The following is a 24,366-nucleotide window of genomic DNA, read 5'->3' on the forward strand; positions in this document are numbered from 1 at the left end:
CCCTTTCTTCAAAATCACTTATTGTTAATGATATTATCAAAGATAATAATCTAGATGTGCTGTGTTTGACAGAAACTTGGCTAAAACCGGACGATTACATTACTTTAAATGAGTCTAGTCCTCAAGGTTATGATTATCGACACAATGCCCGTCAGAAAGGCAAAGGGGGAGGTGTTGCTGTAATCTATAGTAATATTTACAGTATTAGTCAGAAGTCTTTCAAATATAATTCCTTCGAAACTATGGTACTTTACGTAACATTATGTAAGTTGACATTTGTGCTGGCTACTGTATACAGGCCACCAGGACACAATACAGACTTTATCAAAGAATTTGCTGACTTTCTATCAGAGTTAGTACTAGCTGCAGGTAAAGTCCTTGTTGTTGGTGATTTTAATATTCATGTAGATAATAAAAAAGACGCATTAGGATTGGCATTTGCAGATATTCTAAACTCTATTGGTGTTAGACAACATGTGTCAGGACCCACTCATTGTCATAATCATACTTTAGATCTAATATTGTCACATGGAATCGATATTGATGCTGTTGAAATTCTGCAGCAGAGTGACGACATCTCAGATCATTATCTAGTCTCGTGTATACTACATTTAGTCAAGGCGGCTAAACTGCCTCCATGCCATAAATATGGTAGAACCATCACTTCTACCACTAAAGATTGCTTTATAAATAATCTTCCTGATCATTTTCATCGCCTTAGCATACCAGACAGCTTAGAAGACCTCGATGTTGCAACAGAAACTATTGCCTCTGTCTTTTCCAGCACATTAGACTCAGTTGCTCCTTTGCGTTTAAAAAAGATTAAGGAAATTAATCCAATGCCATGGTACAATGACCACACTCGGGCCCTAAAGTTAGCAGCCAGAAAAATGGAGCGCAGCTGGAAGAAATCAAAACTAGAAGTATTTCGTATTTCGTGGAGAGAGAGAATGATTGAGTACAGAAAGGCCTTAAAATCTGCTAGATCTGCCTATTTTTCAAAACTCTTAGAAGAAAATAAACACAACCCTAGGTATTTATTTGATACAGTGGCTAAATTAACAAGAAATAAAGCTTCAACTTCTGATGTTTCCAAAGAGCACAGCAGTAATGACTTTATGAACTTCTTTACTTGCAAGATTGATAATATTAGAGAAAAAATAATAACCATGCAACCGTCTACTACAGTATCGTGTCAGATAGTGCATTGTAGTGTCCCTGAGGAAAAATTCAATTCATTTACTGCTTTAGGAGAGGAAGAATTGTCTAAACTTGTTAAATCATCAAAATCAACAACATGTATGTTAGACCCTATACCGACTAAGCTATTGAAAGAAATGCTTCCAGAGGTCATAGACCCTCTTCTCAATATCGTCAATTCATCTTTATCATTAGGATACGTACCAAAAACTTTTAAGCTGGCTATTATTAAACCTCTTATTAAAAAACCACAACTTGATCCTAGAGAATTAGTCAATTACAGGCCGATCTCAAATCTCACTTTTCTGTCAAAAATACTAGAAAAGGCAGTATCATCACAGCTATGTTCCTTTTTAGAAAGAAATGGTATCTGTGAGGATTTCCAGTCAGGATTTAGACCGTACCATAGTACTGAGACTGCTCTCATTAGAGTTACTAATGATTTGCTCTTATCATCAGATCGTGGTTGTATCTCTCTATTAGTGTTACTGGATCTTAGTGCAGCATTTGACACTATTGATCACAATATTCTTTTAAATAGACTCGAAAATTATGTTGGCATTAGTGGAATTGCATTGTCATGGTTCAAATCATACTTATCTGACCGTTATCAGTTTGTAGTAGTAAACGAAGACATGTCATATCGATCACAAGTTCAATATGGAGTACCACAAGGCTCAGTACTAGGACCGTTACTGTTCACTCTGTACATGCTACCCTTGGGAGATATCATTAGGAAGCATGGCGTTAGTTTTCACTGTTACGCTGATGATACTCAGCTCTATATTTCTTCGCGCCCTGACGAAACTTACCAATTCACAAAATTAACGGAGTGCATAGCTGATATAAAAAATTGGATGACCAGTAATTTCCTACTACTAAATTCAGAAAAAACAGAGATTCTAATTTTTGGACCAAAAACTTCTTCACGTAATAACCTAGAATATTGTCTAACACTTGATGGCTGCTCTGTTAAGTCTTCGTCGTCAGTTAGGAACCTAGGTGTGCTCTTTGATACCAATCTTTCATTTGAAGGCCATGTTACTAGCATCTGTAAAACCGCATTCTTCCATCTTAAAAATATATCTAAACTACGACATATGCTCTCAATGAAAAATGCAGAACAGTTAGTTCATGCGTTCATGACCTCAAGGCTAGATTACTGTAACGCTCTACTGGGTGGTTGTTCTGCTCGCCTGATAAATAAACTACAGCTCGTACAAAATGCAGCAGCTAGAGTTCTTACTAGAACCAGGAAGTATGACCATATTAGCCCAGTTCTGTCAACACTGCATTGGCTTCCTGTTAAACATCGTATAGATTTTAAAATCTTGCTAATTACTTACAAAGCACTAAATGGTTTAGCTCCCCAGTACCTGAGCGAGCTCCTAATTCATTATAGTCCTTCACGTCTATTGCGATCTCAGAATTCAGGCCAGCTGATAATACCTAGAATATCAAAATCAACTGCAGGTGGTAGATCCTTCTCCTATTTGGCACCTAAACTCTGGAACAATCTTCCTAGCATTGTTCGGGAAGCAGACACACTCTGTCAGTTTAAATCTAGACTAAAAACGCATCTCTTTAACCTGGCATACACATAACACATTACCAATTTATATTTCCAAATCCGTTAAAGGATTATTAGGCTGCATAAATTAGGTCAGCCGGAACCGGGAACACTTCCTATAACACCTGATGTACTCGTTACATCAGAAGAAGAATGGCATCTACGCTAATATTAGTCTTTCTGTTTATCCCGAGGTTCACCGTAGACAACCGGATCCGGGCCGTATCCAGGTGAGACCAAGGACCTGCACCTTGACACGACCACAACGCAGCCCTGAAGTATCAGCAGAGATTGAGTCAACTAGATCATCCCCTGTGAAGGCCTCATCGACACGACAGCCACGACACAGTTCCTCAACAACCGTCCATACCGGCGTGATGAATACGATCCTCAATTGGATGGAACTGAAATAAATACTTTTAATGTTGCGATCCTATTGGACTTATGATAGCAACCTGAATTGTAACAAAGCACTGTTGGCCAGAGGAGAACTGGCACCCCGACTAAGCCTGGTTTCTCCCAAGGTTTTTTTCTCCATTTTAACACCAATTTGCCACTTGTCTGCCACCTGATGTCACCTGATGGAGTTTGGGTTCCTTGCCGCTGTCGCCTCTGGCTTGCTTAGTTGGGGACACTTGACTTGACATTTTGATATTCAACAGTGCTTTTGATCTGCCTGCATTGACACTATTCTTTAAGAGCTGCTGTGCAGTCAAACAATGTACCAGTTATCAATGTAAAGCTGCTTTGACACAATCTACATTGTAAAAAGCGCTATATAAATAAAGGTGACTTGACTTGACTTGACAAAATATCTGCTGATGCACCTGTGGCACATCTAATTATAGCCTCGCTTACGACGCATTCCAATGACGTCACGCAAGGCTATAAATATAGGTCAATTTCATTGACGTTGTTTTACACATATATTCACAGCTGGTCACGACTAAAGATGTTCCCCCACAGCGCTGAATAAAGCGCAGCTTCTCGTTCCTGCCTTTTCAGGGAACAGGGTTACAGCGAAGTAACCCGGGGCGTTACTGTTACACATTCTTGCTGAACTGTTTATGACTCCATTTATGTTAATACTCGCATCAAGATGGGCATTGTGCCATTATTTTTTAGTGTATTTGACCATTAATAAACTGTGGGAATGAGTAGAATTATGTGCAATCCCGCGCCGAAATTTAGTTAACTAAAACTTTTGTGCGCATTTCCCACGAGTTTAGATTCTGGTTCCTGCTTGTAAATCAACATCACTGTAACGATTAGTCCAGACTGAAGGCGAGATGATGAACCCAAGTGCAGTTTATTGAATTATCCAAGGTGAACAAACAAAGCAACCAGTTGACATGAACAGACTTGACCTTGAACAGACTTGACTTTGAACAGACTTGACCATAAGACTTACCGACAGCAGGGTTACAATAACAATACACGACAAAGTAACATGGGGAAGACAATGGCTTTAAATACAAGAACTTAGAGAACACATGACTAAGACAACCAATGGGGAAGTGACACAAGGAACAAGGGAACAGAACAGACAGAACAGAACTGAAAACCACATGACCATAAACAACCAATCAGAACATGACACATAGACTAAGTGAGAACATGAGGAGCAAGGGAAGCATGGCACCAACAAGCAACATGAATCAAACTACAAAATAAAAGACATGAAAACATGAACATGAACACAAAACCAATACATACGTGACAGTCACTTTAACTATGTGATCACAGCTACATGAACAGATTAATTGATTGTAATATTAATTCAGCTACATCAAGTTAATTCGATTAACTGATCCATATATTTATAATTAATTATAACACACACATCAGAAAGCGCGTCCTCGCGCTGCAAATCATAGTCCTAACTGAGGAGGGAGGGGGCTCTAGAGGAGGACAATGAACAGGCAGAGGAAGACGCCAAGGAGATAATGACCAGGAGGAGATGAAGGTGGGAAGAGCCAGGGCGGAGACGGGAGGAGCAGGAGGATGACTCAGAGCAGAGACATGAAGGTCCATGGTCAGTGGCTGTGCTAGGACGGGGCTTACTGAATCTATAGCCCCACCATAAATTTGCATAGCGCGGGCACAACCAAATCATACATCAAACTGTGGAGGGAGTTTTATTATAAATTCTTGCACTTTGTTCACCCTAACCAAGTGGTGATGAAAAATAGAAAAGGTTGTTTTCAATCTAAACATAATCTGCTAAACAGACGTCTTTGACTGTTGCGCCTCGTGTTTTAAAACAGCATGTCATGTTAAAAGTCTAACCTTTACTCAACACCCTGCACTCTTTTCCATTTTGTTCGCATTTTTAAAAGCACAAACATGTTTGTTCATTTAGCTCACTGCAGTTTTAAAGCCCTCATTATCTCTTCCAGCCAGTCGGTGGGAATGTCTGTCACCAAGTTTCAATAAACAGTTTAAAGAGCTAATTAATTTAAAGAGCTGATAAGGTAATAATAAAGATTTTCAGTGAAATTGATAACACGAGCATAATAACTGAGCACAATTTACAATATGTGACCTTGTAAATGTATAGTTTTAAGGTAAAATGGAAAATTAAATAAATAAAATGCAATAAATGCAGGATATTGAAGTTATTGATACAATTTAAAAAAAATTCATAGCACCCCCTCTGAACTGTTAAGCCCGCCTTAGCACCCCCAAGACAAAAATCCTGGAGCCACCACTGTCCACGGTGGAGCCGATGGAGAGAGGAGCCATGGTGGAGCCTTGGTGGAGAGGCCTGGCGGAACCAGGTATATGACTGGCTGAGGTGGAGCAGGTAGAGACCCAGGCGAAGCCAAAGACCCAGGGTGACGCAGAAGGCCTGGAGGGCCATAGTGGAGCTGCAGGCAGGAGTGACCAAGGTGGAGGCGTGAGCTTGGCAGACAGTGGGAGTGAGGACAATGGAGGAACCAAAGGCAAGGCGGAGCCAGTGGGGTGGAGGGTCGAGGTGTAGCTGCTGACTCTGAAGTCTTGAGGCGGAGCCAGTGCAACAATGGACCAAGGTGAAGCCAGAGGGACGAGGGAGCCTGGTGAAGCCTGAGGGATAACAGTCCATGGTAGAGCCAAAGGAGCATTTAGCCAAGGTGGAGCCGATGGTTCGGAGGGCCGAGGTGGAGTCCAGGGCTTAGAGGCTTGAGGTGGAGCTGAGAGATCCACAGGCCAAGGCACAGCTGATGACTGGGAAGCACCAGATGGATCCGTACAGCTGAGTGGAACCACTGGAGGTGCCGAGGGGCTGAAGGGAGACAGCAGAGACGAGGCCAAGAAACTGAATGGATATGACAGTGGGAGAGGGAGAGGAATGTTGGGGCAGGACCATCTGCGATGAAGGAGACTTGGGGCTGGATGAGAGGTCTGCTAGCCCGAAGGGTCCCAAAGAACTTGTGAGTTTCAGGTCGGGTTCAGGTTAAGGTTTCATGAATAGCTCCGGGTTCGGGTCAGGTTTGGGTTTGTAACTTAGAAAAACTATAGGCTATATAAGGTTTGCGTGCTGTCTGCTGAGTTGTGGACGAAAGAGCGTGCGAAATTGGAAGCACATTTATATATATTTTATATGTTAACAGAACTGTTTTGCACATATGCTCCCACTCTTGTGCGCTCTTCAAATAGACACGTTTCTCTCATGTCTCTCAGAAATCAGCTTTGTCAAGAGCAGGCAACTATCATCTAAAACACTACATCATACACATTTTGTATTATTTGATATGTGTATTTAACTGTTAAAACTTTGTACGATTTGATACATGATTGAGTGCAAACTATATATATGAAATGTTGTGTGATAAGTCAAATAGCTGTGTTGCCGTCTCAGTGGATCTCTTTTCTACTACTTGATGTCTATTTAAACATTGTATGATATGAGCTTGTCGCTTTAACCAATAAATAGCTTAGTGGTTACATGCAGTGTAGGGCATACAAAGCTGTCTTGGCTTATGATAGCAATAATGCAGGTTTCTACAGCGACGGATTTCAGGTTTGGGTAGGGTTCGGGCTTAAACTGTAACAGTTCCGTTTTTGTGCTTGCAAAGTTGGTTCCGAACAATCTGCTTGATTATCTGCATTTTCAGAATCTAACTCTGGCTCAAACTGATATGGTAAAACCGAGGATATTATTAACTGTGTGTTTACAATTTCTTTAGAAGCCTTGGAAGCTGAAGCTTGTGATTATGTAAGGGGCGTTATATTTCCTACACATGCTTGAGATGTTTGGCCAATCACAATGCACTGGATCAGCTGGCCAATCAGAGCATTCTGAGTTTTTCAGTAGGAGGGGCTTTGTTGAAAACAGCTGTTTCAGACAGCCATACAGGTGCTGCAATAATATACAGTAAGTGAAAAATGTTTTTGAACATTAAAGAATGTTAACCTATTCCAATTCACCCCCCCAAAAAATAAATAAATAAATAAACTTTTAAAACAATATCATATGACCCCTTTAAGTCATCATTTATTACTATCCCTGAGAGCTTTTCTAATGTTTTTCAGTAAAAAAAAAAAAAAAAAAAAAAAAAGCCAGAGATTTGATTTTAGCTTGAGATCCAAATGTACATCCATCAAATAGTCAAATTAAAGTTTTTGTTTAAAAGTTAACTCTGCTGGTTAATGCTAAACCCTTGATCAATATTTGAGAATTCACGAGATAGAATTTTGAACAGAGGTAAACAACACTACAACACACTAAACATTCATTGAGATGTACAGTAGCAGCAAATAACCAAGGAGCGGAAGCCTTACTGTTTCCATGAAAGGTCTTATAGGACATTTTTTCCACGATTTGGGACTGAGGACATGGCACTTGGTCTCAAGGACATCTAGATCAAGATAATAGACCTTTCCAGCAGGGCCCTACAGCAAGGGAAAGTGGACCTATGAAATAAATAGTATCTTGCAAAAATAACAATACATATACATTATGACTTTGAATCTGCAAAACAATTTATGTTATTAATAATAATTTAATAATATGAGTAGATCTACTAATGGTGTGGTTGCCTTTCCATTGGTAAAAAATAACGGCACTGTTTACCAACCTGTTGATGCGCCTGGACGTTTGTGATTCTGTTAAGGGCAAATTTGTATCCTGTTTTTCTGTCCTCATTTATGTATGTGACAGCCAGTCGGGACAACTTCTCCACAATCTTGTCATCACAGGGAACATGAACTAAATTTGTCCCCAAGACAGAGAAAATGTTTGCAGTCAAAAAAATCCAAATCGGAGTCAACATCTTTAATTCTTTTTACAGACAATTCTTTGTCCTGCGCAAGATAACCAGTTTTATTTCAAATGCAGTCTAGCATCCGTTTATACCAGAAGATGAATGTGACTTTGGAATCAGGTTTGATAAACATTAACAAGATGATCAATGTGTGTGACCTCACTGTGATGTAAACAGCAATGTGTGCCATAGTCAACACTCAACATAGACTCAAAATTGACCAAAAACCTATTCAGATTGATTTATAATATACACTTATGAAGTGTTAATAATATATTATGGAGTGTAATGAAAATACAAGCAGAATAATCAATTAATAACTAAAATACAAATAAACACTTTACCTCGAATGCTCAGTCCTCCATGTGGAGACTGCCGTCTGCAGCTGAGTTTAGTTCTAGCCCTGCAAGCAGCACAAAAACTCAAATTTTCATGCGAAAATAAAGACCTTGTTTGGTTGTTTCAGTTGTTTGTTTAGATATGGATATAAACTATTTAGTAGTAAACTATTTACTATTCATGTAGTAGGCCTAGTCATTTCTACCACACGATGGCGCTGGTATTGCAATGACGCCAGCAAATTTTTATCAACACGTGCTTATGGAAACTGTAGATGCCCAGATGCACATAAGGAAGAAAACATACTGGATTCAATATTGCGAATCATTATCAACTTCAGGTTGTGGTTAACTGTCGTCGACAAGATGTCAACACAGAAGTACTGTGGTACATAGATGGCATTACATGGTAATACCTTGGTACTTTGATATTTATGATGATTATATTTAGCCTATTTGAATGGTTTCTGAGAGACGTTATCTCAACAACGTTATAATAATTACACAAACGTGTTTAACATAAAGAGTGATGAAGAGTGATGAAACTTCAGAGATTAAAATAAAACAATGTGTTGTCTCAATGAATTAATCTCAATTTAACGTGATTCGTGTAGATATGAAGTTGCCCTAACAACTGGGGAAACACTTTAAAATAACATGGACGCAATGCTGTGATAAAATTAAAGATAATTTAATCTGGCATTACGTTATTTTCATAACTTTTCAAAATAGCCTACGTGGCTTTTGCGTTTCATTACAGAAAAACGCATATGATGTTTGGAACCTGCGCTTTGGAACCTATCGCTGTCATTATAATCAACGTCGCTCTACTAGAGAGCTTCGGTTACTATAATGGAAGCAATTTATTTGCCGAATACGTTTTGTACAAAAGATATTTTTGGAGAGACTGAACGTCTGTCACTAACCATAAAGCGCCGTTAGTTTTATCCCTTAAACGGTTTAAATTCGTTTAAAGACCTAAATACAAAGTGACAGACTACTGATGAGTTGAGTTCGGATGACAGATTTGCGTGAGAGGGAGTGTCTGAGCGCGCGCTCCTTTCCAACACACACATAGCACTCAACACGAGCCTCACGCGCATCTAGTACATTCAGCCGCACAACGATCAACACACATTTACGTGATTGTCCTCTGTGAATATGATGTTCATGAGGAAGGTCTGCTGCTTTCTGCTCTGTTGTGTTTTTGAGGCGAGCGTTGCGCGCAGGACAGAAGAAGGGGAGATTTTGGAAAAGATTGAGAGCGCGCGCTGCGTCTCGCGCTGCCTCACACTTCACATCACGCAGATCACGGCGTCATTCAAACACCTGCAGGTAAGCGCGAACAAGAGTGAATATTTCTCGCTGTAGGTTTAGTTTGAAAGTAGATCTTTTATAGACAATAATCTTTGAGAAAAAGCTTTGACCCTTATATTGTCACAATGGGAACTTGCTGGTTTTTGACCATGAAGAATAGCTGTTGGAAATATATAAATACTATTAAATGTTAAAATGTCATATTCACACACAACATAGGCTATATGAAAATGCAAACACGGAAAAGGTAACATACAAAAATATAAAATAATTGTTTTGACCTTAAATTGTATACCAGTGTGATTTTATTTTGTCCACTTGTTTACAAATGCTATTACATCTTTTGCAAAAAATAGATGGAAATATGGGAATGGTGATATTAGGTAATATTATTAGTGTTTTGAAATAATTGTTAACCGATTGTCTGAATAACTAGGTGCTTGAAATCAACATAGATAACTACTCCATAAGTGCATAAGTATACATTTATAAAATTGGCCTTTTGATTTAAAAAAAAAACAAAAAAAAAACCCTTGAACTTCCCCATGTGAAAACTAGCCCTAGTCTGATCAATCCCTTTACTTTCAGATGCTGAGTTGGGATCTTTTAGCATATGCACTTAGTTTAGTGAATGGAAAACACATTGCTTTTTGTGTGTGAATGAAGTGTTTAATGGCTGTTTTCACCTGTTTTCTCCATGAGTTTATTTCCTGACTGACTGGAGATCAGTTTTAGTGCAGTTGTAGTTAATTATGTGGTATTTGGAGTGAGAATCATGAAAGCATATGGTCTGACAGCCCACCATGCTACATGACTCTCTCCTATCTGTCTGTTCTGTTGTAACTGAAATCAGCTTATGTATGTGGCAACTCAGTGAACCGATTGTCTCAACCCAACCATAATTAAATCATAATTAGAGGCACATTATGAAAAACTATCCACTTTAGTAGTTCCAGAGTAGTTCTTTCTCTCTGATCTACTTATAATGTAATTTTCTCCTCCAGTTCCTGTCTGTAAATCTTAATTTGACTTGTAAGTCTATTATTTCATCATAAAATTGCATCTGGATACCAGAGACCCCTTTGTTGCAAACTTTTTGCATTTGCATGGATTTAAACATGGTAAGATACATTAAAAAGGGCAGAGAGTGTACACTCTCATTGGTAGCTGGAGCATGAATAAATTAGCCAAAATATTTAATAAACAGACACGCAAGGGGAGGGAGTTCTGTGGCGCAGATGTCATGTACAGTCTTAAAAATAAGGGGGTTTTGCAGCAATGTCATAGAAGAACCATTTTTGGTTCCTCAAATAACCTTCCAGTGAAGAGTTCTTAAAAAAAAAAAAAAAAAAAAATTCTTAATGTGAAGAAAAATTAAAATCTAAAGAACCTTTTTTTCCACTATACAGAAGCTTTTGTGGAATGGACCCTTTTTGAGGTCTGCTCATTATCCAAAAGGTAACATGTTTTAGAATGAGACCACTGACATTCATATATGATTGAGAGTTGGATCATTGTGGGAATTCTGGGAGATGGACTGCCTTGTAAAGGACTCGCTAACACATTCTTGTATGAACTTTGGTAAGAAGGCTTCTGAAAAAGTATAACGGCCTCATAAATTACTCTTACAATTGCTGTAATTAAATAAGGATGAGATTACTCACGGCAGACTAAAATTCTTCTCAGAGAGTTTCTTTATTCTAAAACAGAATTCCAGCCATAATTTCTGTTTGTTAGATGGGACATTGTGCAGGTTTCATGTTACTGCTCAAAGCATAGATGGGGGTTTTGAAGAAGGTGTCCTCCCATTTTTCCTCAGCCCTTTAAAAGTCAAAAAATCAAATCCAGCTCAGCGTCCTTACACGCACCAGAAAAGGAATGTTTGATAAGTCATCATTTATGCCATTCTCTCACTCTCATCCTTTGTTGCAGCAGCTGCTTCTGACTGCAGGTGTACGATTTACAATGTCTCGAGACAATGGTGTTTGTTGTGTTAATGGCACGCATAGGCCTATCCAGTGTCAGCGCAAATGGTTATACTGTGGTAAAAATGCAAGTTATCACACATGACAGGTGTAGAGTGACGGACATCAAACAAATGCAGGCAGAGTTTTCATTTAGGTAGAATTACACTCCTCCTTTGTTCTTCTTACCTTAAAGAGTTGTTCACATGGAGGCTTTGCTGATTAGCATGGGTTATATAACTACACCAGTCTGGCGGAATTGCATATAAAATTTTAATACATTTGGATTACATAGTTTTAACACAAACTAATAAACTTAATGTGATGCATATTTCTCAGTCATATAAATAAAATGGGTAAGAAATTAGTATTTTTGCAATAGTACTAATAAACTGAATGTGTAAATAAACAATAACCAAGTTTATATTATCCAAAAATCCAGTTTGTTTATATCTCATACAATTTAACTAATTTAATATTGCTTGTTCTAAAGCTATTTATATTTTAAACATGCTCATACTTTTTAACTGAATAAATATAATTGTTTTCAGATTTATACAGATTCTAAGCAATTTTAATAAATGCATTTTAAAACAATTATTTAAATAAAATTAAATATGCAAATAGTTAATAAACATTAAATTAAATTATATTTATTTATTTATGGAAATTTTATATGCAATTCAAATACATAAATCTTAAATTTAGGCCTAAATATTATTTTAACGTGTGTTTTTCCATTGACAGTTATGTAGCTTTGTACTTCGATTAAATTTCTAAAACTACCTATAAATAGTAAATATTTCATCATAGTAGATGCTTCACCAGTGACCTATTTATTTGAGAAGGCTTTTAAAGGGTTAGTTCACCCAAAAATGAAAATTATTCCATAATTTACTCACCCTTAAGCCATCCAAGGTGTATATGACTTTCTTTTTTCAGCCAAACACAATCGGAGTTATATTTAAAAATATTCTGGCTCTTCCAAGCTTTATAATGGGAGTGAGTAGTAACCATGATTTTGAAGCCCAAAAAAGCGCATCCATCCATCATAAAAGTAATCTATATGGCTCCAGGGTATTAATAAAGGCCTTCTGATGCGAAGCGATGCATTTTTTATAAGAAAAATATCCATATTTATAATGGATTTATAACTAGCTTCTGGTAATGTCTGTCCGCGCGTTCACGAGAGAGTTTAGTTCCGACGTATAAAATTCTTACAGATAGGTGTTCTAATCTCTTTTCCATTGCACTCCAAAGAAAGCGGGCCAACCAATAAGATTCACACTTTTGGTCATATGCTTAGTGGCTGCTGCTACATACAGTAAAACTACAACTTGGTGGTGCACACAATCAGATGTTTTTTGCTGAGCTACAGTGAATAATAAAGGAAGAGTCCAGAACCGGCTCTCTTGTCTCTGTACTGTATTTGTTATTGTGTGATTGACACCATAAAGAATACATACTTCTCCTTGAAACAGAAACAGAAAGTTGCGCAGCATTGCTTTGTGTAACATAGTAACTAGGGTATCCATTTTTTTTCTGCTTTTCCATAGCGCCATCTACTGTCAGAGAGTGAATTTGCATGTGCCTGTCTGCCATTTTTTACACATTGGTCTGAACAGTAAATCGAACCACATTTTCATGCCAAACATTCGTCTTGGTGTGAACAGGCCTTTATGCTGATGACAGAAAAACTGCTATTTAAACCCACTGTGTTTTTAAGCCCATATCATCCAGCTTGTTAAATTTTCACATCCGTACTATTGCCCATTAACGTAGTTCAATATAATTTATTATAGTTTATAAAACGGTTAGTTCCTGTCCTTGATTCTGATTGATCAATAGCTGTGTTTTATTCATGATATATCACTACACAACACCCTTAGCAACCACTCTTAGCAACATAAATTGTATGTTCTCAAATTATATTGTTCATTGAAGCTTACTGTATTATGTAGAAGAGTATTGTGAGAAAAAGATAGAGTGAGCGAGTTTATTACCTGCATTCAGATTTAGCATTTTCCTTCAGGTCAGTCCTATGTTTATAATAAAAATCTTTTTAAATGTCTGATGTATTATCTTATCCTTTTAAAAGTTAAGGGGTTTTCCCGTGACTGACCGCGCTAGTCAAAGCATTTGTCAGTTGCGTCTTGTTCCGTGTTCACAGCAATTCAGTCTTTTCAATGTAAAAGTCCTTGCTACTGACTGACACACTCATAAAGACAGTCTTTGCCACCATCTAATGGCATAATAATGTAACTTCTGTTGCTGTTCACTGTCAGGGACTATTTTTTTTCCGGCGGAATGAAGGCTTTTAAGGATTTAAGTTTACTTCAAGAAAGTTGCATTGATACATATTTTTGGCTTTAATATTTGTATTGTGTGGTAACCGTTTTATAAAAGCAATAAGGTACTCGAGGCTAGTGCTATATCGTGAATAAGTCACGGCTTAGGGGTTGCAGCCTGCAATCCCTTCAGCCGTGACTTATTCACAATACAGCACAGCCTCTTGTACCTTATTACTTACTTAGAGTTGTTGAACCAGTCATTAATGGTTTCATAACCACTGGCTTAGTCCTAGATCTTTAAGACCAAATTAAAAACTAATTTTTATATTTCATGATTCTTGTAAAATGATTTGTATTACACAGTACATGTCTCATTTTTCATGTTTTCTCAATGTTCATGCTTGAAAGGAGCAATATAAATAGAAATTAGTGATATGATTAGTGATGCTTACCAAGAATATGTCACGTTTATTATTATTATTCCTCTTTCATACAAATTTTGGCATCTAACATTTAACTGCACCATTTGTCATACACCCATGAACGAGGTAATCGTCCAGTTTACTGAGGACATTTTTTAAGGTGTGCGAAAAACTGAAATATCCCATAGACTTAACATTGAGAAGAAATTAGATATCTATTAGATTAGAATGTCACAGACACTTGTGGTGGGCTCATTTGTCTTTGTCCAGCAAGCAGACATTCACTTAAAACCTTTATCATCCTGTATAACCTTATTTATCAATTACTCAGTCTGCATTACATTCTGTAATTGTGTACATTGTAGAGTTGCATTGTACATGTGTGTTTCTTATTTGTGTTGTTGCATGGCTTTACTGAAATAACTCATTTCAATTATTATGTGCATGGTAATGTGTTACGGTCAAAACCACAAGAGCTTCTGGTAATTTGTGTTAAAATATAAAGGCTGGTTAGTCACAGACACTATAAAAATCCAGCAGAACAACTTTATTGAAATGCTGTTTACAGGAAGAGGCCACACCACAGAGAGCAGTGCTAATCTGTTTCTCTTTAGCTCTTTACTTGAAACAATACTGAAAAGGGAGGCTTAAAATAACGGGCAAGAATTTGTAAGGCTATAAAGGCAGTTCAGGGAAATGTTGTCAGGTTGGTAGAAATGCTCCCACACAGTAGGGCATTTGGTGAGGTCCGAGCGAACTTCACGTGATTATGAGACACTGAGGGCAGCCTGAACAATGTTAAGCTTTGTAGAAATAAGAGATGGGTTTATGGCATGGAACATTTATTTTTTCCGAAGGACTAAAATGGAAGCAATGTGGCATAATTCTCTGGTGGCTTTGATGGTGGTCTGTGGTGGGATCATGAAAGAAAGGTATGAAAACTCATATGAGCTGAATGAGCATTTAAACTGTCCAAGAATGACAGGAATGAATGAGAGGAAGTTAAAATGCCAATGACTGATACTTTTAAAGTTTAAATACTTTAATGCTGTGGTTGATTTTAATATGGTTTGTAAATTGTCTTAAATAGCTTGTTTCAGATGTAGGTACAAATTGGTGTTCCATTACTTAGCCAATACATTGTGACCACTCATAGATGAAGCAAATTTAGTTGATTATCTCCTAACAAGGCCACATGTCAAGTTCTGGGTAGATTAGATGGCAAGCAAACAATCATGTTGGATGCGAGTAAAGACCTGAGCAACTTTGACAATGGTCATACGGCAAAGCTTGTGTGTTGCTCCCGGTCAGCAGTGGTGAGAATTCACTAACAGTGGTCCGAGGAGGAGAGACAAACCAAAAACCGGCAACGGTTTTGGGCACCCAAGTCTCATCAATGCACAAGGGCAGCAGAGGCTATCCTGTCTGGGCAGAGCCAACAGAAGGTCTACTGTGGCACAAGTCACACAAAATTTTAATGATGGTTATGGGAGGAATATGTCACAACACACAGTGTATCGCTGCATATGGGGCTGCAAAGAGTGGCTATGATGACCCTTGTCCACCGTCAAAAGCACCTACAATGCGCACACGAGTGTCGGAACTGGACCTTGGAGCAGTGGAAGAAGGTCGCCTGGTCCAATGAGTCTCGATTTCTTTTACATCACATGGACGGCCATGCACGTGTGGCCTGTATACTTGGGGAAGTGATGGCACCAGGATGCACTGTGGGATGACGACAGGCCAGTGTAGGGAGTGGGCAGTGTTTTGTTGGGAAACCCTGGGTCCAGCCATTCATGTCATTCATGTCAATTTGACACGTGCCAACTACATAAACATTGTTTCAGACCAGGTAGACCCCTTCATGACAATGATGTTCCCTGGTGGAAGTAGCCTCTTTCAGCAGTATAATGCACCCTGCCACACTGCACACATTGTTCAGGAATGGTTTGAGGAACATGATAAAGAGTTCAAGGTGTTGCCCTGACCTCAGATCTCAATCTGATTGAATGTGTGAGATGTACTGGAAGAACAAATCTAATTCATTGCGGTTCCACTTTGGACATGAAGGATCCTCTGCTAACGTCTTGGTGCCAGATACCACAGGACACTTTCAGGGCTCTTGTAGAGTCCATGCCTCGGCGGGTCGATGCTGTTTTCCCAGCACATGGAGGACCAACAGCATATAAGTTAGGTGGTCATAATGTTTTGGCTCATCTGTGTATTCAGACATGAATTTTAGCAACAGCAAATATAATTGTAGGGACTGAGTATTTAAGTACTCAAAAGTGACACCAAAAAACAATAATGAAAAAAACAATCAACTATACACAAACATAATGCACAGTATTAAAAACGCTACCAGATGTATTTTGACGTAATACCCAATCAAACCAACTGTAGTGAAAATAGTTTAGATAATTACAGTAATATGCTTAAAGAGTACAATAGTTTAGATGCTTTCTGAGTGTTTTTCGTTTTTGGTTGATGAGTCTACAAATAGTGACAAAACACAATGCCTTATTTTTTGAGTTAACTTTTTTTGTACTTTTTGTAACAGAGCCACTAATAATTAATATGAGACACAGAAAAAAAGCAAGATGTGATGCAAAGACCACAACTTCTGACTGTATGAAAAGATAGGGTATGAAAATGCAGTTGACTGACTTGAAGGCACTAAATTATGATGGTGCTGAAACAAACACAACCATGCGTGCCTGTTTAGAAAATACTAAATAGACATGTAAAGAAGTGCAGCTCGTAATGTTGGTGTGCGAGTTGTCATCATCTATTTTGGACTGATTATTTTAAGAATACATTACAAACTTATTCTGTCGATCGGTGTCATTTCGGGATAGATCATTTGCTGGTTTATTATGAGTTTATTACGAGCGTTGCTGACTCGTCCTTTTAGTTTGCGCATACAATGGAAAACAAATTACTGCCAAAAAAAAGGTAGCATCCTCAACAAACAAATAAGATATTACCTTAGTTAAAGATTGATTAATATGGACATATCAGTAAAAACATACAAATTTTAATAACAAATGTATAAGTAAAAAGGTTAGGAATCATATTTCTTTCAAGTGTTTTTTATTAGGAGCCCCCAACATAAATTTTGCCTAGGGCCTCCAAATGTCTAGAACTGGCCCTGCAGATGTCATAGTGTGTTTAGATATTTTAGCATGTGTCTTTGTGGTGTGATTTTTCTGCATTAAAACAGCTCTGCACTATACTGTATTCAATGAAGAACATAAAAAAGTACAGTACTATGCAAATGCTTCACAAAAACAACTGTTTTAAGATGGATATTTATGTATTATGTGTGCCAGTAGAAAATATACATTTTAGATTTACAAACAATTCCAAATAATTGTTCCTGCAAACTAGATGTAACATGTATCCTCTGTTATGTCCTATTCTTCCATTCTACTCTGTTTGCCTGTGTTCCTGATCATTAGCTAGACTAATTATCCCACACCTGTTTCTGTTCTTCCAATTAGATTGCAATTATTTAAACCCTGAGTTCTCCTTAGTTCTTTGTCCAGTAATGTTTGCATCAGTGTGTTACGTTGTTGTGTTTTGTCTGTCAATCGCCTGAGTTTCATTGTAGTTTTGAATAAATCTATTTTGTTGCTATTCCTTCGTTGTGCACTCTCTACAGTCACAAACTGTGACAATAGGCAAAGGGTGACATGTCAAATACTGATGTGATTTAAGTAACTGACATTCATTGATAAATAAAATAAAACTATCATGAATTTATTTTTAAAGCATCCTCACTTTACAGGAAAGTTCCTAAATCTATGCTGTTTTCAGTTGATGAATGAACAAAACTTTGTAGCCTGCCTCATCCAATAAATCACAATAAGCTTTGTACTTTGTTACTTTTGATATAAAACATGTCTCAGATTTCAAATTCTGTCCATTTTATTACGAATTCAAACAAAAAATGTGGTTTTGATGTTCATTAATGTGTCATGGCAGATTGATGTAGTGCCTCAGTTCAAGCGGCTTGTGAACTCATCATCTCTTCCTCTTTACCACTAGTTACAGCACCAAATAAACATGAATGAAGATCAGAAGGAATGTTGTAAGATACAGTACAACTTACTGAAATGTACCATGTTTCATGTAATCACTCAATTGGTGTTCCAACTGCAGAAAGACATCAATAAAACGTCTCGGGTTGCTTGCGTAACCCATGTTCTCTGAATAGGGAATAAGACGCAGCGTAGCAATGATGCAATTGGAAAGTCTTTGGGGCAGTGCAGATTGTCTGAAGCCATATGGAATGATGCCAATTCATTTGCTGATGGTGTGGGCAATTCAATGGCTGATTGGCTGATGGTGCCTCCCCAGCGATACCACATCACTCACTCTTATACAGTGAACGTGTCATCTGCTCCTCAGATTTTCCACCGAAGAAGAAGCCCCTTCAGCAGCGAGAGGAGCTTGGCAGCGAACACAGCATCTCGTTCCCTGTTCAGAGAACATGGGTTACTCAAGGGGGATATGAAAATAGGCGGCCTTCAGGTCCACGGTGACGAACCAGTCCCCTATTCGAATCTGCATCAGGATAGTTTTTAACATCAGCATCTTGAATTTCCCTTTGTAGAAGGAAAAATTCAGGCGATGCAGATCCAATATGGGGCGCATACCCCCATCCTTCTTTAGGATGAGAAAGTGGCGGCTGAAGAAGCCACAGTCGAAGTCCGAAGGAGAAACCTCCTCTATCGCGCCCTTCAGGAGGAGGGATGTCACTTCTTTCTGCAGAACAGACGTTTCTAGAGCACTGTTCGTGACAGTGGGGTAAACCCGATTGAAGCAAGGAGGGTTCCGGCGGAACCGGAGAGTGTATCTGAATTGGATCGTGCGACACGCCTGGCAGAAGTCTCCACGCTGCCAGGTGGTAAGACAAGGGCTGCGTGGAAACGGGCTCTGGGAGCTCCACCACCAGACTCCCTGTGTGACTATCAGTGAGAGGTGGTGGGCACAGAGCTAAAACAGCTGGAGGAGGGCCTGAGGCATCCTCTGACTGTGAAGATTGGCCCACAGGGGTGGTGAGAAGGTCTCTCTCATTCCGGGAGACACATAGAGGCTGGAGCATTCGACACAGGGAGAAAGTCAGATGCGTCTTCTTCTGTAGGTGAAGCAGCTTGAGCGAGAATATGTATTAAGCGGAGATAGCCTGGAGTGTCTCCATCCAACACAAGAAGATGGTTTTGGCAGACTGACTCTGTATCCCCAAGCGCGCATGGGGGGTATAAGGTGGGGGGTATAACAGATTTTGATCGGGAGAGCATCTCAAGGGGAAATATCTCCCTTCTGAGATAGTGGAAGCTCTCCGTTTCCTGACCTGTAGATCAGGAATGCCCCTGCGAAGCTGAAGCAGCAGGTTTAGCTGGCTGCCTCAAGTCAACGCTTCTACAGGGCGCTGGCGGGGCGAGAAGATGGAAAATCGGACAGCCACGAGCTCCCCAGACCGTGCGAGGAGGGGGATGTCTCGGCTCATCACTCCTTCTAGAGGCCTCTTTTCTGTGCGCAAAGCAGTCCCTGGGCACGGGGGCAGGAGTGGGAGGTTTACGACCCCTCCTAGGCATAAACTGCTTAAGGGCAGTCGATTGCATCTTAGTAATTCGGAATTTGTCGACCACTGTGTTGACCACCTCTCCAAACAAACCTGACTGTGAGATAGAGGCGTCCAGTAGGAAGACCTTCTCTTTTCGCAGATTTCGGTAAGATTTAGCCATAGGTGGTGCTCAACAGCCACCAAACCTGCCATGGTGCGTCCAACTGCGCTTGCAGTGTGCTTAGTTGCATGCAGCGCCAGGTTGGTAGCTCTGCGGAGCTCCTTGACCGCTTCACATGTAAGGCCCTCGCCCTCGTCCGTTTCCTTAAGGATGTCTGCTTGATAGGCCTGAAGAATGGCCATGGTATGAAATGCCATACTGCCTGGCCAGCTGCCATGTAGGATTTGCCTACGAGGGCGGAAGTGGTCCTACAGGGCTTAGAAAGAAGAAGAGGGTGGGACTTCCAGGACGGAGCAGAAGAAGGCGAAAGGTGAGTGGCCAACGTGTCCTCAACCACTGGAATGCAGTGTAGCCCTGCTCCACAGAGCCAACCAGGCTGGTGAAGTCAAAGGCTGCTGCATTAGTCAGACGAGCAGAAAAAGGCTGTTTCTAGGGCCTTGAAATCTCGCAGTGAAGATGGCAGATGAAAAATGGCAGCTTTCTTCTAATGGGGCGCAAAGTCGATTGGCCACTGAGACAACACTCATCAAGCTTGGAGGACTGAGAATCGCAAAGCTCGTCAGGCCACTCAGGGTTAAGCTTCTCAGTAGCATGAGCTAGCACATCCACAAGCTCAGTGTAGGCCGCAGAAGGCCGCACTTCCTGGCCCCTGGGCGGGAGAGCATTGACCGCGGCCCCGAAATCCTTAGAATCAGATGCCGTGGTGAATAAAATATCCTCCATTCCAAAAGAAATGACATCGTGTGCCTCTGGACTGGGGCATAAATAATCATGGAGAAACTCCACTGGAGAAGCAGCGCGCGTAGGCGAGAGAGAGAGAAGGAATAGCCAGCCTGCTCACTCTCTAACGCCTCAAGCTCGACATCCGATCCTCAGGCCTTGGCTTTATGAGGGGCCTCGGCCACATCAACGACAGCAGAGCATCGGGGGAGAGTGGCCAGATCTTTATCAAAACAAGCAAGCCTTGTGCGGAGAGTTTTAAGCCTAAAATTCTCACAAAACTTGCAGCCAGATGAGCCATAAATAGCCTCGCGAGCATGTGACAAACCGAGGCATTTCACACACTTACTGTGCGGGTCGTTGCTTGCAATAAAGCGAGAGCACAGAGGCTGGCAACGACGCAAATCCATTGTGCTTCAACGAAGAGGAAAATCTGAAGAAGAATACTAACTAGCACAGGCCAGATAAATCGCTTCTTCTGAAGAAGGAAATCTGAGGAGCAGATGGCGCGTTCACTGTACAAGAGTGAGTGATGTGGTGCAGCTGGGGAGGTGCCCACACCTTCAGCCAATGAATTGCCGTGATTCTATACAGGTTCAGACAATCTACACCGCCCCACGGGCGTTCCCATTGCGTCATCGCTACGCAGCATTGAGTGAACCTATGAAAGAGAACAGCTTGAGAACAATAAAGTATGTCACGTAACGTTACATTTACCTCAGAAAGCCATTCAATGACCATAAACTCGATAGTTAGCTAAAAAATGAACTCTAGCGTGAGGAGAATTTGGCTAAATATATGCACTATATTGCATATTCACTGTACTTTTACTCAACCTGTTCTCAGAGCTGGGTAGATTACTTACAAATTGTAATCAGTTACTGATTCCAAATTACATGACAAACATTGTAGTTAGTAACGTAACGTACATTTGAAATATATTCCATTTTTTATCAACAGCATAGTGTATTAAATATTACATTAAGTCAGGGTTTCCCAGACTGGGGTTTGTGAAAGAACTGCAGGGGGTTCATGAGTTTAATGAAGAGCTTTTACGTAATTAAATCATAATAATTTAAAATAAATAATTTTAAAAATAAAAAGCAATAAACACTTACTAAAAAAGATAAAAATATATATTGACATCAGAGAATCGTGAACTTAATTTCTTTTATTATTATTATTATTTTATTATTGGCCTAACTTGCTAACTTAAAATCTCAGAAGGTTCAGCTGACAGAAAAGTTGGGGAATCCCTGCATTTCATGTTAATATGAAATGACTTGAATTTGTATATTTTAATGTGTTTAAAAGACAAAAGCCTTCCAAAGACACTAATACATGGTTAAATGACTCAATGAATGATAATTCAAATAATTAATAATTAATGTGTTTGTCAGGAGCTCATTATGTAATGCTGCAATGTTGAGAAAACACTTTTTAAAAGTAAAATGATTTCTGTAAATCCAATGATCAACTGCTGTGTGGGTCTCAGTTTTCAGTGATAGTCACATGACTAGTGGTTGGTCTGTCTGTGCAGTTGCACAAACCTGGAAGACCTTCTGAACCTATATAAGCAGTAGACTTTTTTTAGAAAGAAAAATTAAAAAAAAAAGAGGAATTGGGGAGAATCAATAAATTATGAATAATTTACTGCCATTGTGAGAATAACAAATAATCATGCAATCAATAAAAAAGTAACAGTAGTCTGATTAAGTATTTTAAATGTAATAATCTAATTACAAGTACTTCATTTTTGGAATCTGATTACGTAATCCAGATTACATGTAATCAGTTATACCCAGCTCTGCCTGTTCTTCAGTATTTATATGTTTGAATAAATCTGTCATGTTATGACAGCCACCATTTAAATGCTTATATTTCAAAAACCAAAAAACAAATAAGAACATAATTGTCGTTAAAAAATTAATTATTATAATGTAACAATTTAGAACACTTGTCCTTCATTAATGAATAACTACACAGGAACAAATGAGTAACGCAATATTAACATTCTAGTGACTACTATTAACTAACAAGAAATTCTAATTAAACAATTAGTAAGTAATAGCACTTTGTTGAATGAGGTAGTTCACTATTAGCTAATCAGTAACTACTATTTTTTTAATGCCTCGTAGAGGACTACTAATAACTACTATATACAGGTTCATAATTATTGTGAATAATAATAATAATACGTTTTATTTATATAGCGCCTTTCAAGACCCCAAGGACGCTTAACATGAGGTTGATGCATAATGTATAATTAATTCTAAAGTGAAGATCATGGTAACCCACTAGTAATGACTCAAGTATTACCAATTCGTTCAGAAGAAATTATTAATTGTTTGGAACAGTGAAAAGCATGATAACTAGTAATGACTCAAGTCATTGTAAGCTATTGAGCTTTTTGTAAGGTAAAATCTCAGTTTAGCCCAACGGTAAGTCCACTGTGTGTACAGTGTACTGCACGAGAACCAATGAGGTTTAGCATTAGTTGATGTTTGAGGTTAATGTTGCCATATAGTCTGTGTATGTGTGTAAAAGAGGAAATCAAATATGGCAAACAAGTAAGGTTGAGCTTCCCTGTTTACCATATTTAATGAGCTTTCTGTGTGTGTGTGTGTGTGTGTGTGTGTGTGTGTATCAATGTTTATATGTGAATAGAAGCCTAAATTAAAACTATATCATCACATAAAGAGATCAATTTTTCATTTTTGGTCGACCCTTTCATTTGATTTGAGTGATTGAAGAAAATTTCTTTTTTTTTGAGTCCCATTGTCATTCAGAATATGGACAAAAACAGCTTAAGAGACATGAAGATGAGATGTACGAAACATAAGTAATGACTTAATTTATTGCTGACCTTTTTAACAATGCATTTCAGATAGCTGATGGATTAACTTGGGTGAATTTAAAGTATAAATCAGTTATATGTTAAGTGTATATTAGTTTTGGCTGGGCTTCAGAAGACACATGACACAGACAGACCTTTGAGCTGAGCTTTAGCTCCGTCATATATTTATCCTCATCTGTCCAAGCAAACACATCACAGTTCATGACCCACACTAATGATTACTTGTGGGTATTTAATATACATTAACTGTTTTCCCACAGTGATGTATAGCAGCCTACAGAAAGTTTTTGGATAAATGTTTTTCATGATTCAATCTAAATCTCTCATTAAGGGACAAAATCTCTGTTCTCTGTTAAGTGGACAGGACTTGTCTTCAGCCCCAAAGACTAAGGATTTAACTTAAATTTTACCTTCTTGTTTTCTGTGTTTAAAGAAAGAAACTCATATAAAACAAACCTAAGAGGATTTATTCTTTTCTCTTAATGAAAGTTTGTGAAACAAACCTGTAAGTGTTACGGGTTTAGTTGATTTAGTTTGAAGGTGTGGAGTGAGAGCTTTAGTCTGGGAAGCTCATCAAGAAGGATTTAGCCTTGATGTGATCTCCTGAGATGATGTTACGCTACAGCATTCCTTTGGAGATAACTTCTGGAGACTTCATGACACACAATGGGCTCTCTCTCTGTCCCTA

At 38.9% G+C, this 24,366-nt stretch overlaps 2 protein-coding genes across 5 annotated transcripts in view; one reads left to right on the forward strand and one right to left on the reverse strand.

The window, feature by feature from the left end:
• Positions 1-8,129, reverse strand: part of si:ch211-262h13.5 (uncharacterized protein LOC571127 homolog) — a 34,606-nt gene extending 26,477 nt beyond the window's left edge. The window contains exons 1-2 of one of the 2 annotated variants that reach the window (XM_051908856.1): positions 7,831-8,129; positions 7,535-7,645 (exon numbers count right to left, since the gene is read on the reverse strand). In XM_051908856.1, coding sequence (XP_051764816.1) covers positions 7,535-7,645; positions 7,831-8,025 — 306 coding nt within the window. In that variant the 5' untranslated portion in view covers positions 8,026-8,129. The remainder of the gene's footprint in view (positions 1-7,534; positions 7,646-7,830) is intronic. The other variant, XM_051908855.1, reaches the window with a different exon arrangement.
• A 509-nt stretch (positions 8,130-8,638) lies between these two features.
• anos1b (anosmin 1b) overlaps positions 8,639-24,366 on the forward strand; it is a 111,704-nt gene continuing 95,976 nt past the window's right edge. Inside the window, exons 1-2 of one of the 3 annotated variants that reach the window (XM_051908830.1) lie at positions 8,639-8,763; positions 9,567-9,689. In XM_051908830.1, coding sequence (XP_051764790.1) covers positions 8,761-8,763; positions 9,567-9,689 — 126 coding nt within the window. In that variant the 5' untranslated portion in view covers positions 8,639-8,760. Of the gene's footprint in view, positions 8,764-9,288; positions 9,690-24,366 lie in introns of those variants that run through there. The other 2 variants (XM_051908828.1, XM_051908829.1) reach the window with 2 other exon arrangements.

Source organism: Ctenopharyngodon idella, chromosome 10 (genome assembly GCF_019924925.1).
Source record: "Ctenopharyngodon idella isolate HZGC_01 chromosome 10, HZGC01, whole genome shotgun sequence".
NCBI lineage: Eukaryota > Metazoa > Chordata > Actinopteri > Cypriniformes > Xenocyprididae > Ctenopharyngodon > Ctenopharyngodon idella.